Source organism: Centroberyx gerrardi, chromosome 11 (genome assembly GCF_048128805.1).
Source record: "Centroberyx gerrardi isolate f3 chromosome 11, fCenGer3.hap1.cur.20231027, whole genome shotgun sequence".
Classification (NCBI taxonomy): Eukaryota; Metazoa; Chordata; class Actinopteri; order Beryciformes; family Berycidae; genus Centroberyx; species Centroberyx gerrardi.
The window spans coordinates 17,676,692-17,691,126 of record NC_136007.1 but is presented as its reverse complement, the minus strand read 5'-3'; the positions used below and the strand labels follow the sequence as shown (position 1 = coordinate 17,691,126).

The following is a 14,435-nucleotide window of genomic DNA, read 5'->3' as shown; positions in this document are numbered from 1 at the left end:
CAAAATCCTTAAGTTCCACCCTTCAGAACCGTCGCATGGGCTGTGCGAAGTGTGCGACCGCACAGGGCCTCGCGCCTCTAGGGCCTCGCGCCTGGCCTGCAATCCTGCAGTTTTGCTTTTTTTTAATATATAATTTTTTATGACTGTTCTTGACCCAACATGCTTCTAAAATGAAACTACTGTGTCAGTTCCATTATGCATAGTCAAGGTCACATGAAAAAATCGAACAAATTATTCAGGTTTTTTCATTTTCGATATTGCGTCGTTACGTAGTGGGTGCTCCATCTCGCTGCTCACTGCAAGGAAGAAGGGGAAACAATGTCGGCTGCACGAGAGCGCGACCGATTTCGTAAACACAAGTCGGGTGCTGAGAAAAGGAAAAAAATTTAAAATAAGGAAGAATTTCATAAGTCACTGCGAGGATCGCTGGATAAATTTGTCAACACTTCCAGAGATGTGGTGGCTGAGCACGTGTCCAAAGCTAGCGAGTGTGAAAATGCTAATATGGCGACAACTAGCACCACCCACACTGGCACTGTGGCTAGTAAGCCTACCGGGCCGCAACAACAGCAGGACGGGAACATGGACACTGAGGATGACGATGAAGTCCAAGGTGAAGGACGAGGATAAGAAGTGGCTGTGGCTGACAAATATTTATAATCAGGTTTGTGCCATTTTGAATTGGATCCGATTCAGTATAAGTTGGACCACACGATCAATTCCCTTCTTTTTCTACTACAACTTATTAGGGACTGGGCTGGAAGACGAGGTCCTGCCAACGCCTACTGATGAAGAGCATTGCTCCGACAGTGAGAGAGAAGTGTCAGCACAGCTTGGAGACCTTGACCACCCCAGCAATTGGCCTGTGCATCTAGATGCCAAGACAGTGGATTTACTCGTGGAAAAAGGCCCTGTCAAGGTGGCCAACTTTGATTTCCCCGTGAATCAAGAAAAAGGACACCTTTCCGAATACTTCTATGTAAGAAAGTTGCCCAATGGTGAAAAGGCTCGTAAAGATTGGCTTGTCTATTCAAAGAAAACATATTCTGTATTTTGCTTTTGTTGTAAACTGTTTAACAACTGTACAAGTCGGCCCAAACTTGCTAATGAGGGCAATAATGATTGGAGACATTTGGCTGCTCTGCTGAAACAATACGAAACGTCCCACCGTGATCATATCACAAGTGCCGCAAAATGGATGGAGACTAAACGAAGATTAGATACAATGACATCTATAGACGAGTCACATCAAAGAGAGATAAACAGAGAAAAGGCACACTGGCAGGATGTTTTAACGCGCATTCTAGCAGCCGTGCAATATTTGTCTGAGCATAATTTGGCATTTTGAGGAACAAATGCAAAGCTTTATGAAGAGAACAATGGTAACTTTTTGGTGTTAATAGAAATGCTCGCCAAATTTGATCCCACTATGCAAGAACATGTCAGACGCATAAGAAATAAGGACACTCATGCACATTATCTAGGGCCTCAGATTCAAAATGAGATAATTTCTCTTATGGCCACAAAAGTCAAAAACTTTATTGTGCATGACACAAAGAGAGCAAAATATTTTTCTGTGCTTCTTGATTGCACACCAGATATGAGCCACCAAGAGCAAATGTCCCTGATTCTCCGTTTTGTCAATATGACATCATTAGAAGCGAATGTAGAAGAACACTTAATTGATTTCATCCCAGTAAACGACCTAACTGGAAAGGGACTATCAAATGCACTCTTGGCCAAACTAGAGGCCCTTGGACTGAACATAAATGACTGTCGGGGCCAAGGATACGATAACGGGGCGAACATGAAAGGACAAAATCAGGGTGTCCAAGCCCATATTCTACGTCTCAATCCCCGGGCTTACTTCATGCCATGCGGTTGCCACAACCTGAATTTAACACTGGGAGATATGGCAAAATGTTGTCCAAAAGCAATATCATTCTTTGGTATTGTACAACGACTTTATACGATATTCGCATGCTCTCCTAAACGGTGGGAAATTCATTCATTCATTCAAACCATCATTCAAAAGTGAAGCCAAGTCGCTGGCTAGTGAAATGCAAAGCTTTGAATTCATTATGTCTATGGTCATATGGTATGATATTCTGTTTGCCGTGAACACTGTCAGTAAGACACTCCAGTTGAGGGACATGCAGCTGGAAGTGGCCTTGTCGCAGCTAAATGGACTAATTGACTTCATGCAAAAATATAGAGACACCGGATTTGTGTCTGCAAAAGCCACTGCAACAGAGATTGCTTCTGATATGGACATTGAACCTGTAATCAAAGCAACACGACGAGTGAAACGCAAACGGGATGAAAATCAAAATGAATATACCCCAGACCCAGAGCAAGCATATATAACGGACTACTTTATCGTAATAGTGGACCAGGCTGTCACTGCTCTCCGTACCCGTTTTAAACAAATGCAGGAGTTTGGCAACATGTTTGGATTTCTTTTTGATCTGACCAAACTGTGTGAAATGGAGGAGACTGACCTGCAAAGACAGTGCACAAGACTGAATGATGCTCTGAGCACGTCCAAATCTCAGGACATAGACCTCTTCCACGAGTTGAGGATACTTCGAGAGATAATTCCAAAGGGAACAACTACAGCACTTCAAACACTTCGTTTCCTCAGAAGGATTGAAGGAACCTTCCCCAACTGTGAGATTGCGCTCAGGATCCTATTGACTATCCCAGTAACGGTGGCATCAGGCGAGCGAAGCTTTTCAAAGTTGAAACTAATTAAAAACTATTTGCGCACCTCCATGTTGCAGGACAGACTATGTGGGCTCGCCCTTCTATCAGTTGAAAAGGATGTTGCATCCAAGCTGGATTACAAGGATTTTATTGCTGAGTTTGCGGCCAAGAAGGCAAGGAAAGTGACTTTCACTTAATCCATTTATGTGTATGGTGAGTCGATCTCATTTGTTTGAGTTACAGTACAGTGCACACTACAGTAGGCTAGGCCGTGTATGACTTGACCAGTATGAAAAAAGAATCCTACATCGTAATGAAATGTATAGACCTGAAATATCGAATTGAAACATTCCAGCTTTTGTTAACCTGTCATTTTTCCATAGAAATGTCATGTCAAAATAGTGACAGATGAGATGACTGTCATCAGTGGGTGTAAAGCCAATAGGCTAGTTTTTACTGTTGATTTTTTTTCTTTGAAAGACTATAGCAACAAGTGATGATCTTAGACAGTGTACACATGATGCTGTATTATTCTAGCCTACTCGTTCAAAATGTATTGCCTATATATTACCGTATTGTACAGCCTGCAGTAGATCTAGAATAGCTATATGCATGTGACTGTGACCGTAGGCTACGTGTAATGACCGGTCTGAAAAGTGATCTAACATCTGAATGAAATGTAGGCTATAGACCTGAAATATTGAATTGTAACATACTGTCATACTTCAACATGCCAAAATAAAGTGACAGCTGAGCTGACTTGATGATGTAAAGCCAATAGTTTTACAGTTGATTTTTTTTGCTTTGAAAGACTATAATAGCAAAAAGTTATAGCTGAGACTATGTGCATGATGATGCTGTATTATTCTACTTGTTAAAAATGTATTGCACCGAGATTACGCGTGCAGTAGAACTAGAATAGCTATGTGCGTGTGACTGTGATTCATGCGCATGCATGTCAATGAGCAGGGCCTCGCACATCAAGTTCGTACAGGACCCCCCCTGTGACGGCCCTGCCACCCTTGATTACAAGTTAGCAGTGCTAAGAGCTGGTGTGGAGGAGTTAGATCTGATTTAATATAGAGTCGTCTGGAGGTGTCATGGACCTAATTCAATTTAAAAAATGTAATATGAGGGACATTCTTGATAACGGTAATAACATGTCTGCTCCCACATGCCCTTTTCCTCTAACATCCCCAGGTATCTGTGTAGGAGTTCACCCTAGTTTATTAGCACTAGTGATGGCTTCATCAGATCCTGTGTAATGTTAAACAACCCCTACATCAGTTACTCACCTATACTATATATGCAGTAAAAAGTGTCGGTATCTAAGCCAGATTTAACCATTTGCCAGTCAAGACTAATAGCCACAAGCACCTCTGTCATTGCCCCCCCCTGGAGGTTTCTGTTTTACTGTACATGGTCCCTATTACATAAACTTAAACTTAAATTTAAACTTAAACTTAATCACAGGAGTACTTCGCACCGTAGCTGCTGCCTAAGCAGAACACCGATAATGCCACTTATCAAACTCCCACATCCCATCCCTGCTTGACACAGCAGTGACCAGGGCAGAGCAGCGAGAACAACGCTCCACAGAGTCTTGCTCACCCTAGCTGCAGTCAGTCACACTTGTCATAATCCCATTCATCACAGCCACTGCCCAACCAGCCAGCTCCACCAGAGTGACACTTGCCGCACCAGCAGCCCAAGCTGCTTTGCTCACCAGAATCACTTTCACCACAGTCAGTCGCTCGCTACAGCAGCAGCCCACACAGAGCGGCCAGATTCATGCTCATCATCGCTACTCAGTCACGCTTGCCAGAGTTGGGCTCGTCACAGTCACAGCCCAAGTAGTCAGCTGCACCAAGGTGATGTTTGCTGCAGTTTGCCACAGTACTAGCCACAGTTACACTCACCTCAGCTGCATTCAGAGCCATTCTCGCCACATACACGCTAACCTCAGCCACAATCAGTCATGCTCACTGGAGTGCTACACAGCCTGAGCAGCTGGCTCTGTTTGCTCCATCAGCCCAAGCACCCATAGTTTGAGTCACACTTGCCAGAGGCATCCCCACAGCTGCTATCATTCACACTAACTGGAAGCCTACTGGCCACAGAAATAGCCCCAGTAAACACCTCCTCCACAGAGTCTCGCAGCAGGAGCCAAAGCTGATCGCAGTCATGCTCGTCAGAGTCACACTCGCCTCATCCCACGAGAGCCAAAGCTGATGATTCTCTAGACCGGGATAGGTAACTTTCATGGTGGAGGGAGCTGGAAAAAGCTATTTAGTCACTACAGGCTTGTGTGTGTGTGTGTTTGTGGGCTGTATTCACACATTCACGGATGAAACCCACATATATCTTATATCACCTATATGGTGTAACACGTCTGTAATGAAACTGTGATCCACACTACTACTGAGACGAGGTGAAATAATTCTTGCAAACCTAATTGTATTTCATGGAAGAGCACCATCAATATTTTTCTGTGTGATAAGGTAAACTGAGTGGCCAGCTCTAGTCTATGGCACGTGTATATCAATAGGCATATCTGGTTGAAGGATGATAATTCAGAAAACATGCATTTTTTATTTATTGCATCTATTTGAAATTCAAACAAATTACAGTGTTTGATCAATTCATTGACGTGTATAATATGACACATACATCTTAATAACCTATCAAAAGCTGTACATTTTATTAGACTATGTGGATGCTCCAGAATCACACAGAAAGGTTTAAAAAATAGATTGTATATAAAATATGTTTCTGCAAATAATTATCACTGTCACTAATATTAATACTATCTAATATTAAAATATCATTGTAAATGTCAGCGATGGTTCTTTAATATAAAATTTAATTTAGGCGATACTATAGACCCAGTAGATCAGATGAAATTTACTGTTGATTCAGAAATGAAACAAGCCCATTAGGTCAGGAGCCCGCATCATTAATCATAAAGCTACAGCATACAGCCTAAATTGTGATGTATATCCTTGGATAGGCTTGTTTGGATAGAATAAGAAAACACATTGAACACTATTTCTGGCTAAGAGGCAAAGATAAGCCTATAGTGCTTCAAGGTGAACCACAGCATGGTTACTTGATTTATGATTTCATATTATTCTGCCGGGCCAGTCGACTGCATTTGCAAACTGCTGGCTGAACTCTGCTGCTCTTTGTATGGCTATTACCAGAGAGTGAAACCTTGCATTCCAATTACAGTTGAGCTATATAGGTGTCATTCATGTTAGTAATGACTATAGCTTCCACTCAGACTGAATCTCTTCCCTGCCCATGAGTACTATGACTATTAGCATGATGGATAGCAGTGCTACCGATCAAGCCAGTTCAAAAAGCACTCTTAAATTGGTGGATAGCGTTCGATAGATCAGATCAGAGGACAAAACTTCAACCAGTGAAGTTACATGATTTCTCATAGACTACTCTCAAGCCGAATAACTATTTGTCACATAAAAAAAATAAGCAGGCAGTAAACGGCGAAGTCCTTGTAACATATATGTGACATGCAGTATGTACGATGTTTAAAATAGATTTCCTAGTGTGTATACCAGTGTTGATTACGATAGTCCAAACTTACCCTGAGCTAAAAGCCATTATGTGATTGACCCAAAACCTGAAGGAAATTTTAAAATGGTGGAAAATCCATCATGTCACACTTGGGTGATTCCATGAACAGATTGGCAGGACATGGTCAGCTCTATATGCGTCCCATGTTTCACACTAATAGGATCCAAGGTCTCTTGGGGCTGCAGCCTTTAAAATGTTCAAATGATCTTTTAACTGTAGCATCACCTTCGAATCTATTGGGGCAACGTCATTGATTATTTTTTTGTTCTGTGGTTCCAGTGGTCATTATGGGTGTTGTTTCATAGCTCTATCTTAATATGTTGGTCGACAGATGCACAAAAACCATACACATAGAAACAGTGAACACAGCACATCTCCAGAGAGGATTTAAGAACAAACTTATCCTTTTACAGCCTGCAGAATAGCAGCCACCTCTTTCTATTAACTGGATACTGATTGGTCCCATTGGATGGCAATCTCTTCCAAAAAAAAACCACATACTATAGATGTGAGGCAAACAACGACACTGAGTAAGCTAAAGGTTAGTAGCTGGTGATGAGAGGCTACAGAGCCGGGATCTGCTGAAGGGGCAGTGAAGACTAAAGGTCTGGAGAATACCTGCCATGTTCATGAACAGAGCATCTTTGTTACAGTCGTGATACAAAGCGATATGTGGAGCATTTGATTGATGGCAGTGACAGGCTGGGAGTCCCCACAGAGAGTAAGCAGCCTGTCTCATGTTCTTCTGTTGGTGTGTCATTATTCTCCTTACAACCGCAAGACTTGGGTATGACAATTTTGGGACGGAATCAAGACTGACAGATGTTTGCCCTCTGCCCCCGTCTCTTTCCGCACCCCATTTCCCTCACTGCTGTGGTCTGTCTAGCAGTTAGATCTGTCAGTCGTCTAACTGGACTGCGGGATTAATGTATTAATGCCCTTGAATTTTTCAGACTTGCAATATGACCTAGAAAGCTTTGATTTACAAGTCACCGTGTATTAAGTTAATGGACCTAACAGTGAATGATGCTGGAGATGTATTTAGTTTTGTCTGTGTGGTTCAGTATAACTGTCAAAATTGCTTTCAGTTCATTTTTTGTTTATTTACCTTTGGTCAGACCTGGAAATCCACAAACAAGAGACCATACGTGCAGTGGGTGCAATTTAGTCCTTCACTTAACACCTGAGACCTTCATATCAGTGTTTAATTTTGTTTTTATACAAACACTCCTCTCTGCAACCTTGAAGATTCACAAAGAGAAAAGCAGCCTCCAGCAAGATGTGCACTTGGGTGGAGATCTATGTTAATTAAGGCATATCCAACAAAATACACAGATAAGCAAATTACAAACTTGATTTAAGTCAGTGACAAACCCATCAGCCTTGCATACCTGACACCCTAGAATGAGTCAGTTTTATGGAGGAGAACATCTGAACCCTCTGATATTTGTGAGCTGCCCTACACATTGAATTGGTAGTTTATTAGTGTAACATATAATATTAGAAAAGTGCCTGAGAACTCCAATGTGGCAAGGAGGCTACAGGTACTACTATAAAGTGAAAAAGTTTAAATAGCATGCTAGCATACTACCTGCTTATTTCATTCACTTCTGAACTTGTCTTAAACCATCTTTGTAGTGATGTAGTTTATTCAAATATTGTTTATGAATAGGTATTATAAATAAGAAACAGGAATGTAACCTATCTATATGTAATGCGTGGAGTTTAATAGAACGTGAAGTGATTCCTTGTCCATAATTTATCCATAATGGAGTAACAGATATGTCCTCTCTCAAGAAATGAGTTTAGAGAAAATTAGTTCAAACACCATCTTAACACTTCATTTTCAGGGTGTTTTTCCACTTTCCTCCATATTGAGCGTTCATGATCCATAAGAGTGATGGCATTGCTCTGAGGCTCCAGGGGTGTAGTGTGCGTTGAGGATGCTGTCAAATCTAACAGGTTCAATTGTAAACGAGGTGTGTTCATGCCGAGATTTTTTATGAATGACACTATTTACTGACAGCTTTGAGCCCTCCTTGCAGTGACCAGTAATTGTAACAACATCTATACAGACTTGAGAAATGGGCTCACTGTCAAGGAACTGAGAATGTGATCAATCCTTGACTAGACTTTCCATCATCTAGATGGGATGGACAAAGAAGCCAAGATGTCGAATGAGCTATCGTGCAAGTGATGGCACACCACAGCTCTCACTGAATACTGTAAATGTGCCAAGTCTGGATAGAAACAATGCACACAGGAATTTACCATTACGTCGGATCTGTAACACTGATCAGACCACTGACCAGACCTGTACTGACCCACTCTACACATGCACATTGCACTATACTTAGATTTGCACTTAGTCCACAAAACCTCAATCAAAACTTCCATTCTCACCCTCAGTCTCAATAACAAGGGACTAAAGGGGGCAGCTGTTCAACAGCTCAGAAAATGAATTGAGTGAGCAAACAAAAGGTTTAATTATAAGACAATTACTATAACGCAAACCATCCCCCACGAGTAATGCAGGCCGCCCCTGGGTCAATCAGTAACAAGACGCATCATCCCTCCAAATGTGATATCTCAGGCAATATCTTAAACACCATCGGTCTGTTTTTGATCAAACTTGCAGGGATGATGCATCCTTGCACTGTGTTTCAGTGTTTAAAAAATTATATTGGTTGGCCCAATGGGGGCGACATGATTAAAGCTCTAAATTTCTAACTTTGAAAGGCCACAACTGTAACACCACTGATCCGATTTTGCTGAAAATTTGACGGAGGATGCATCTTTGGCTCAAGGGATGCCGGCATCATTTTGTGGGGGACGACATGTTTCACTTGTTTTCGGCTCCTGTAATACCTGACCACGAGTCCCTGGCTCCCTGAGGTAACTGCTAGACAAAGTAACTACAAATCCACAGCACTCATCTTCCACAGAACATACCCTGGCTTTCCAGCCTCGTTGTTCAATCAGCTGCTAGTTTAGGGTATCTAAGCTGTTTTATTTCATATGCCTGGCCTACCACCTACCTACAGCAAGATCCCACAGTGAGTGTTGGCCCACAATACCATGTCAGGTCTTAGGCTGGTGCTGGCTATCTATGGCAGGACTGTAAATTGCTGGTTATGTGCGCTCACATTTCTCAATCCCTTCCCTCCCCTCCCCTAGCTGTCCCAACTGGAGCCCACTTGTTCTCCTTCACATTGGAAGCCAATTTGGTTATGCCTCCCACTGGGCAAGGAATTTGTTCCAGCAGTAATCTTAATCCGTGGAGGAGATGCATAACTTGTCACAGTCTGAATTGAGCCATTAATTGCCCCTCCATGTGGGGCCCTGCTCTGTTGGCCATGTAATGCTATAGTTTGAGGGACTCTTGTCTGAGTAAGCCTTTCATAAATGTGCTTTGACATCTAGGTTCCTGCTTAGAACCGCACTGATGCTTCAGAGATGAGATGGTGGTTAACGTAAAGGGAAGAAGTGAGGTGGAAATGGAAATCCACTGTCAGTTTGGGTTTCTTTGTTAAGATTCTTTTCATTGCGTTTCTATTTTATTAGATAGTTCATAGCTTGATTCAAAACGGCATGACGCAGTTATCCGGTACAGTATGCTTTCTAGCCAACCGAGCCACCGGCACAAAGCAGCACAAAGTATGGAAATTTCAGAATGAAAGCATTGCTGCTGGGAGCTTTTGTCTTCTCAGTTTAGGCGCTTGTAAAATTGCTCCTGTCTTAGTGTGAGATGTGTGGGTTGCTTAGACTTTAAATTAATAATCATTTAACCATCTTAACTATCTTATTCTATCTTATTCTTCATATGTTTTTTTTTTTTTCTAGTGTCGCAAGAGAAGATATGTCTTGTATCCAACACTATGTGATGCCCAGACAAATTACTGTAATGGCATGTTTTTTAATTAAGCCAATTAATAACACACAAGTTAACTGATTATCCCTTTCATATAGGTAAGACATTATTGGAACAATGATCAAAAGATAATAAAATCAGTCCAAAAGTTTCAACACTGTCTGTATTATGCCATGGATTATGAATGAAGAAACATTTTTCTTTTTTTTTTCTTTTTTTTGTGCGGGTAGTAAGGTTGCATTTAAGCCCCAAGGACTGGAATGCTATTAGTTAAATATGATCCACTGAGCACTTAAGCAACATTAATTATCATGAGATTTGTTTCTGCTCTCTTCTTCTTGTCTTGAGCAAACAGTGATTTCTTATTCTTGCTCTTGGCCCTAAGGCTGACAGTATCTTAGCCTAAGAACTACCGCAAAGGATACTTTGATTTTCTTTTCCCTGTTTTCTAGTGATGATGTTGAATGTTGAAACTGGATTCACTTAGCAGAAAATTATTTGCTTGACACAGTTTATTCTGTAACCATGATTTTTTTTTTCTCTATTATTCCCCTTCCATCTATGGCATCTGCACACACAACTACATGATGAAAGAGGCACTTTGAGCAGTTAAAGGAGGATAAGTTATGTCTCCCAAGACAGCACTGCTCAAATGTGGCCTATTTACTTTGCTCCCATTTGACTAAAAACCTGATTTCTGTAAGTAAGTAAATTTAAATCTGTATAAGCTTGGTCATTAAAATGGTCAACAGATTTAAAAAAAGAAAGTGAAGGTTTGCAACCCTGCCAATAATGAATTGTTCAGGCAAGCTGCAAGTAAGCTGCAGACACAAAGCAACGAAGCCTTAGGTAATACATCTGCGCAGGTGGTGTGTGCTAGAGAAGGTATTGCTCTTCACCAGGAATCCTTGATGAACTCTGACAGATTTCACCTACAAGGCAGATCCTATCCCCAGTAAAACAGCTGCTTTCCATTTGAAGAAAAAAAGTGTATTTAATTTACTGCTGCAATGAAATGTGTGCGGATCTGCAGTTGTTCAGTGTTCTCCATGTCTCTGCGGAGACTAATTGTAAAAGTCACACTGATTTACGTGATTATTCTATTTATCTGATCAAATCTGTCCCTTTTAGTGGCGTAATTAATGTTATTGCAGGGGAGATTGCCTTGTAATCGTGTGCGATTTCCATATGGGAAGAGTATATTGAAGGGTAACATGTCAACTAACCCTCTTTCAGATTGAATTGTTTTAACAATAACCTATCATGCCATAGCGTGAAATATTCTGTAAATAACCATGTGTATTCCCCACACAATAAGAGCTTTTTTTAAACCATGAAGGTATGTTGATCGTGTTACTATTGCTCATTTAGATCCATGGGTATCACTATGGGGACACAGTCACTTCTGTATTGTATACTTTGCAGATTTTGATAAATGGGTATCAAATATTGCAGATCCCGCAATATCTATAGAGAATTACTCAATTGTGCTCTGCTTGGGCAAACATACTGAAGTGGGTAAGCATTATAGATCTTACCCATTTGCAGCTTGACAGTTGAGAACTGTTGACGGCTTATTATAGTAATATTAAATCAAAGTGTTTGGCCAAATAAGCATTAGTTGGACACATAGGGAGACTGTTGGACCGATCCAGCATCCAATCAACAGTCAGTGTCTTCCTCTCCCTCTGTCATCTCTCCCTTTTCTTGTAATAGAGGAAGTAAAAATCCTTTGAAGTAGATCATACAGACCCAAGACTCGGACCGGCCCAGTCCTTCAGCAGTATGCCATATGCTCATCACATTATTGTGGAGGCCAAGTTGACACATCTTTGTTCGTTTAAACATTATACGTAAGTAGGTAATTACAGTAATTTCGACTTCTCCGCTGTTGCTCTTATACTTGTTGTCACTTGTCACCCATCTCTGATCTGGTGTTGACTAGAAAAAGCTCAAGCCACTGAGTCAAATGCACTGTCTTCTTATTGTCACCACACTTAGACCACTTTCTTGTACTGGCAATTATCATTTTACATTTTGTTTGTGGAAATTGTTGGTTTGAGCTCTTCCCATCAATTAAAATACAGTGTCACAATGTTTTGCTTTTAACCACTTTGGCCTCGTTTTGGATTTATGTTATTCCTTCTATAATGGTTTTTTGAGGTTGTGCATACGGCATGAAAATTCCAAATCTGTCTCTGTGAGAATAAATAAATCTGGTAGATGCAATTCATTTCGTTATGCTGATGAATTACTCCACTATGGTTTTCAACCCCTGTGAATGTGTTTAGTCAAAGGAGAGTAAGCATTTCCTAAACAGAACTCTGTATAACCAGCAAGACCTTATTACTTAAACTACTGCCAAGTGTAATACCCATAAGAACATTTATCAAGTCACCTCACCTTGTATTTGGAGGAGATTAAATATATTTTCCTGTGATTAACCTGGACTGTCAGGAGTACTTGAGTGTGGTTTTATTTTACAGTTCTACGGTTGCTTTCAGCACCTGTGAACACTCACACTTAGAATGAGCAGCAGACGGCCAAGTCTTGGCACAGCAATATGAAAATGACAGCATGAAAATTGTCTCTCTTCTGCCCTTAAAATGGCAACCGAGGCGAGTTGTCATGTCGTGCTGTGTTCAGAGGAGATCCATTGTACTCTTATTACATTTCTGTGAGGCACAAATGTCTTTATAATTTCAATCTTGACAAAGGATCACATAATAGTGATAGGCCTCAGTGGAAAAGTTTTTGCCCGGCAGCCTAATACATTGGTTATTTGGCGCTGATATGGCGTCATTATATTGCACAGGCAAGTCCCAAAACAGTGAGGAAATTGTACCGACTCATTTGAAGTCCACCCTATGTGCTTTGTGCAGGGCAAAATCATCTACAAGTCTCTTTAATTCCATACTCCTGCCTTTGTTGCTGCTAACACCAGCTACTGGATTATCCTGTCTCAATGAAGCAGCAGCTGGGAAAAACTTGTCAGGAGTTTAGCTGTTTCTTCCTCCTAGTCTTTTCCTCCCTCTGCTGCTGTGTACCACTTTTGTGTGTTTGCTATACATGGTTAACTAGCTAGCTAGTGATTGACGATTAAGGATGAAGACCCACTGCTATGTTGGACACATACTGTAATTTAAGCACGTGTTTCCTAGCAATCCTTTCAAAACGACATTCGTTGCAGGCTGAAATTCTTTATTTTTGACATCAAGATATGCACTTAAATGACACAGCAACAACAAAGCTCAAGTAGTTTTGGTTAATGCTCGACACATGACCGTCAAATCAAACCGTAAGTGTTAAACACACAGAGATATAGGGGTATTTATAGTTTACAGCCATCTGGATTACATGGCAGTAGAGTTGTATCCTAAATTCCACAATCACTGTGGTAGACAGAGTGTTTACTGGGCGATGAGGTCCAATATTTTTTGGATGGCAAAGGGCCCCTTGACATTCCTGGCCCTGGTGCAACTGCACTGGTTTCACCAGCCTGCAAAAGATACATGAAAAATAATTAAAAAATTAACATACCAGATTTGACATCTCACTAGTGGGAAGCTAAGGTCTGCACCACTCCTTATTTTTATTGTTCAACAAATCATTCCACAAAGTCGTCCAATCAGATTATGCAGAACCGCTAACTAATTTCTATCGGAGCTATTCAGAGCCTTTGTATTCTGTCAGATATCATTGTAGTAGTCGTTGAATAATGTTGTTTTTTTTTTTTTTGGTTTTTTTTTTTTTCAGAAAATAAAATAAACTGACAATAGAGCAGACAAAAAGAATTGAAAACAAATCTAGAAAGAGGGAGAAATGGAGACTGCTTTTGGTCTACTGTCACCTTCGGCATGCTATTTTTAATTTGCCTACAAAAACATCATGCTTCTTTTTTCCTTCCTCCTTATGCTGCGTTTCAAGCACAATCCAAGCCCCAGGGACCACCGAACCCCTCATTTGCATGACAGGTATTGGTAAATCGGGTGGAGAATTGTAGACAGTCGCCTGCAGCCTTCTTTTAGTGCCTGTTTGTCTTATTCTCATGTAGACGATTACCCGACACTTGTAAGAGGGCTGTCTAGGAATCTTTCTAGTTCATGACTGCTCAGTGCAGCTCTAATGGTTTCTTATGTTAAACATCAAACAACACATTAATCAGGGTTTTCTCATGTCAGATTTGTACTTATAGTTCCGAAAAGTAATGCACTGAAATTTTGTATGATATTCTATATTCATTGAAATTATGTTTGGGATG

At 40.9% G+C, this 14,435-nt stretch overlaps 1 protein-coding gene across 1 annotated transcript in view; it reads left to right on the top strand.

Annotated features, from left to right (window-relative positions):
- Positions 1 to 504: 504 nt before the first annotated feature.
- The window catches only part of gabra3 (gamma-aminobutyric acid type A receptor subunit alpha3), a 78,730-nt gene continuing 64,799 nt past the window's right edge, over positions 505 to 14,435 (top strand). The window contains exons 1-3 of the mRNA XM_071915215.2: positions 505 to 613; positions 750 to 979; positions 2,436 to 2,670. Coding sequence (XP_071771316.1) covers positions 505 to 613; positions 750 to 979; positions 2,436 to 2,670 — 574 coding nt within the window. The remainder of the gene's footprint in view (positions 614 to 749; positions 980 to 2,435; positions 2,671 to 14,435) is intronic.